Source organism: Poecilia formosa, unplaced genomic scaffold, assembly GCF_000485575.1.
Source record: "Poecilia formosa unplaced genomic scaffold, Poecilia_formosa-5.1.2 Scaffold493, whole genome shotgun sequence".
Lineage (NCBI taxonomy): Eukaryota > Metazoa > Chordata > Actinopteri > Cyprinodontiformes > Poeciliidae > Poecilia > Poecilia formosa.
Genome location: NW_006800432.1, coordinates 89049 through 93898, shown reverse-complemented (window position 1 = coordinate 93898; position 4850 = coordinate 89049). Strand labels below are relative to the sequence as shown.

The 4850-nt window shown below is 45.9% G+C and overlaps 1 protein-coding gene across 1 annotated transcript in view; it reads left to right on the top strand.

Annotated features, from left to right (window-relative positions):
- trrap (transformation/transcription domain-associated protein) overlaps positions 1-1068 on the top strand; it is a 57909-nt gene extending 56841 nt beyond the window's left edge. Inside the window, 1 exon segment of the mRNA XM_007578823.2 lies at positions 376-1068. Coding sequence (XP_007578885.1) covers positions 376-660 — 285 coding nt within the window. The 3' untranslated portion in view covers positions 661-1068.
- The last annotated feature ends 3782 nt before the right edge of the window (positions 1069-4850 follow it).

Genomic DNA, 4850 nt, shown 5'->3' with positions numbered 1-4850 from the left:
ATGCCTCCCAGTGTCTCCCAATGCCTCCCAGTGTCTCCCAATGCCTCCCAGTGTCTCCCAATGTCTCCCAGTGCCTCCCCGTGCCTCCCAGTTCCTCCACCTCCCAGTAACAGATGTTGTCTCATGTCCACCTTGGACAGGTTAGACGCATTTTTACAGATAGACTGAACCAGCAGGGTCTCAGCAGGGGGTCTAGTGACGTTTAGTCTTCCCGGCATCCCACTCGGTTTGGGTCCAGCAGCCAGAAAGTTCTGACTGCCCAGCATGGTCCGAACATGGGTTCTGGTTGGACCGTCCAGACGGTCTAAACCAGAACCAGAAGGTTCTGGTTTAGACCGTCCTGAGGTTCTGACCCGTCTCTTTGCTCTGTCCCAGGTGGACGGCGTCCTGAAGGCGGTGCTTCGGGACGAGATCATAGCGTGGCACAAGAAGACCCAGGAGGACACGTCGGTCCCGCTGTCCCCGGCCGGCCAGCCGGAGAACATGGACTCCCAGCAGCTGGTGTCGCTGGTCCAGAAGGCGGTCACCGCCATCATGACCCGCCTCCACAACCTGGCCCAGTTCGAGGGCGGGGAGAGCAAGGTCAACACGCTGGTGGCTGCAGCCAACAGCCTGGACAACCTGTGTCGCATGGACCCGGCGTGGCACCCCTGGCTCTGAGACCGGGACCGGGTCGGTTCTGATGGGGACGGGTCTCTGGAGCTGAAGCTCGGCCCACCTTTTAATTTCAGACTGGAGTTGATCAGGTCAGAACCACAGGTCCATTGGGGCCCCTGGTTCCGTCTGCAGAGATTCTCTTTCTGCCTCTGGATCCCAGGCAGAACCAACCAGAACCAGAACCACTGCAGGAAATTCCTCTTTGTTTTTATGCCCATCAAGGAGTCAAATATTGTAAAATGTGTATTTTTACTTCCTGTTGAATGAGGAATATTTTAGGGTCAAAGGTCACCGGGAGCCGACTCTTCATGCTGATGATGAGGAGGAATCGTTCGTCTCCAGCTGCTTGTGTTTCTTTGGTCTCCTGTACAGAAGCAACTTGTTGGAATAAAATGCCATTTTTATCATTAACAAGTCCAGAGTTTCTGATTGTTGGGTTCTGATCGGTTCCTCTGGGGTCCAGAACATCTCGGATCTGGTGAAGTTCTGTTGTTCTCCATATTTGCTCCTACGGCCCAAAGTGGTTCTGCTTCAGAACCTTCTGGTCTCCTTGCTTCCCGCCAGCGGCCCGGCCTGTAAACTGCGGTTCTGGCTCTGCTTGTTTACACTCTGCTGCGGTTCTGCTGAGGGTCGGCCCGGTTTCTCTCAACTGGAAATATATGTGAAGTTCTGTTTGGTTCCGTGTGAGTACAGTCTTATCGGGTTTTCAGATCCAGTTCTGTTCAGCTGAACTACACCACATCATTAGAATCTGCTTCAATCGGACCGGACCGGATCACCACTCAGAACCAACATGGCTGTTGCTGAGTCACTTACTGCCAGGTAAACATGAGGAGAACCAGAACAGAACCAGGTTCTGCTGCACAGAGGAACTTCAGACCTGATTGACCTGAAAATTTCTGCTGATTGTTTTGAAACATTTTGGTCCAAAAGTTTAGATTTAAAAATCCACCGAGCTGACTGGAATAAACGCTTTAATTAAGTTTAATTAGTAAAGTAATACTTTGCTTCAAACTGCGCTATTTAGCAGGACGCAAATATTTACTGACCAGGCTAAAGATTTACTAGCTAGGCGGTTACCGGAAGTGGACTATCAAAACAAAAGCTGGATTTTTCGAAACGCTTTCTAAACTCCTACTTTCGAATCGCTTTATGTCACTGCTTCCTCTTTTCTTGGAGAACATTGCAGGTTAAAAGAAAAACTTGTTTAAAGGCAATATTAAGTTTATTCCCTCACACAATTTAATAAATAACATAATGAGCTTATACTGTTTTACCAGATAATACAGATCAACACAGATCGAATTCATAGTGAGTGAATCAGGCCTGCAAAGAAGATAAATACAGATGTTTTCCTCCGGATCGACAGCAACAGATGAAGGATTCCGTCTGGACCCCGCTTTTGTTTTGACGGTCCATTTCCGCTTGTCGGTAAGCGATCAATATTTAGCTGGTTCAAAGCTAAATATTAGGTTGCTTACGAAATATTTAGTTTGTTCTGAGCTAGTTCGTAAGCTAAGTATTAAGCTAGCTTGGAGCTAAATATTTATCTCCAAACTAAATTTTAGACATTTAGCTTAAAACTAACCAGTTAGTTTGTAAACTGACATTTACAAATGAATGAATAACATGAAAATATGTCTGATGAATAAACTGTCATGTTTTTTTCTTATGACAGGCTAAGCCCAAATTATTGCTGCTAATTTTTGACTAACTCTTCAAACGTCTCCCCATGTGGATGCATAAACTCCCAGAGTCGCTCTCACCAGTCAGATTTTGCTCCGACTCCCTGGATAACTTCCACTGATAATTATGGGATGTCTATATCTACAGCACAGCTGCGTCTCAACAGAGCGAACAGCCTTTACTGGCTTTCCTGTTGAGAAAACATGATTGTGTTCATTTATGTACATTAGCAGCGGAGTCTAATGGTTTCTGCTCCCATGAGTTCTGATGATGCTGATTTGATGGAAATCAAAGCAAAAGCTAGGAGCAGTTCTGCTTCCAGACTGATCCTCAGCCGTCTCTGACAGGACCTCCGCCCTCCTCCACCTTCCCACCGCCCGTCCGCTCCTGCTGTCGGAACGCATTAGCATGCTGCTAACAGGCCCCCCAGGCCTGTCCGGGTAATGAGGTGGAAAGACGAGAGGGTGGAGCTCCTCGTGTTCAGGGAAAGTGTAGCAGCATAAAGGGTCATAAAGGTGTTCCAGTTATGGTCAGAAATTGAGGAGAAAATTCAGAGTTTTCTTATTTTATGGAGATAAATTTAGATTGGCTGCAAACAGCTGAGAGGCTGATCAACAGCAGCTCATGGAGACGAAACGAGGCTCCACTTCAAAATAAAAACCTGAAAATGAGAAGGAACTTCAAAGCGTCTCTTCCAACGATCTCATCTGACTCCAACATCCCTCTGTCACAGCGACAGGCTTCAGTCAGAGGCCTCTGTAGAGTTGTTGCAACACTCACTGCTACAGGAGAACCTTTCTGGAGCCACAACGAACTGCAGACCCGGTTCCTCCATCCGTTAGATCTGGGAGGTCTGATGGAGAACAGAACCAGAACCTGATCTGGACCTGATGGAGAACCAGCCGTTAGGCCCTGCCCCCGCCCAGCATTGACCTCTTAAAGCTGCAGTAACTTTTATAAAATGTTTTTGTTAATCTGTCTTCATGTTGTGACAGTTTGAGTCAGATAATCTGAACACATTTATCTCCAGCTGCTGTCTTAAGAAAAAACAACCAATCAGAGCAAGGAGGAGGGACTTAGCGCTGTCAATCATCTCCATGTGCTGCTGCTAAATGTGCTAACTGTAGAGAAACAACCTTCCGGTGCAGGACTGTCTGTGGCTATGCTAATTAGCATCCACTATAGGCTTTGCCGTGCTGATTCAGCTTTAGCGTAGCAGAGAGCAAGATGGAGGGTCTGAGCAGTGTTTACATGAAGCTGATTGACAGCAGGAAGATCTGCCTCCTGGCTCTGATTTGTTGTTCTGATCAGAGGAGCTGCATTTCTTCACAGATTATCTCCTGTTAAACTTTTACTTTAAAAAATATGTAAACTGCAGGTTTAAGGTCCATATCAGACGAAGACCTGATTCAGGTCAGTGAGCTGCTGGAACCGGACCGAACTGGACTGGACCGGACCGTACTGTAGCTCCAGCTGATGGACTCCAAGTATCCTCTAATAGATTCATGCTTGGTTCACTTGTCCTCCTCCTCCTCCTCTCTCAGGCAGCTGTCAAGGTGAGGCAGGTTTAACACGGTGAGGCTCCAATGCTCTTGTCCAATTTCACTTTAGAGTGAAGCTGGGCTGAACCTGCCAGTCCTGATATTACCAAACAAATTAAATCACGCACTCAGCCTCAGAGCAGGAAGAGGAGGAGGAAGAGGAGGAGTGCTGAGAATGCAGAGATGAAGAGCGCGGTGGGGATGTCGGAGCAGCTTCCTCATGAACTGCTGCAGCATATTAATGTAAATATTTGAATGTATTAGCATAGAGGTTAGCACACTGTCCCTCAGGTTGGATGTTTGACGACTTTTAAACCAACTGTTGCCATAAAATGTTTGGAGGAACTTCCTGTCCTGTTCATCAAACTTTAACATTAAGGCTTTGCTGTTAGCGAGTTTCACACCAAACCAGCTGGAAGGAGAAGAGGAGAGACGGTCTACTTAATATTTAGCGCTAGCTTCCTCTAACTTTTGCTTAGCAATGTAGCATTAGCTTCTGTTTTATTAACGTTAGCTTCTGTTTTTACCTGTTTGTTCTGCGGTTGCAGTATTTGTTGTTTTCAGTGTTTTTTTGTTTTATGTTTGTATGTTTTGGAGATTTCATCATTAATGTGTTTGCAGCTCGTTTGTACATGGCTGTCGGTCATCTTAAGGCTAGCCATTAGCTTCAACCTCCATAATGTCTAATATGATCTACAGTAAATAAACAGGAGAGTTTCCTACTGCAGATAAGATATTATCTGCTTAGTATTTCAACAGAAGCTCCCTATAAAACTCTTGTAACACTTTAAACACAGAAAAGTTCAACTAAGTGACGGATGTTTGTTTTTTTTAAACAGAGGAACAAATTCTCTCCATTTGCAACAATCAGAAAACATGTCAGAGTTTTTATTATTCCCAAACTTCATCACCTTCCTGTCTGACTGGACCAGATTATTTCACTGAAACCATCTCCGGGGTTACCGT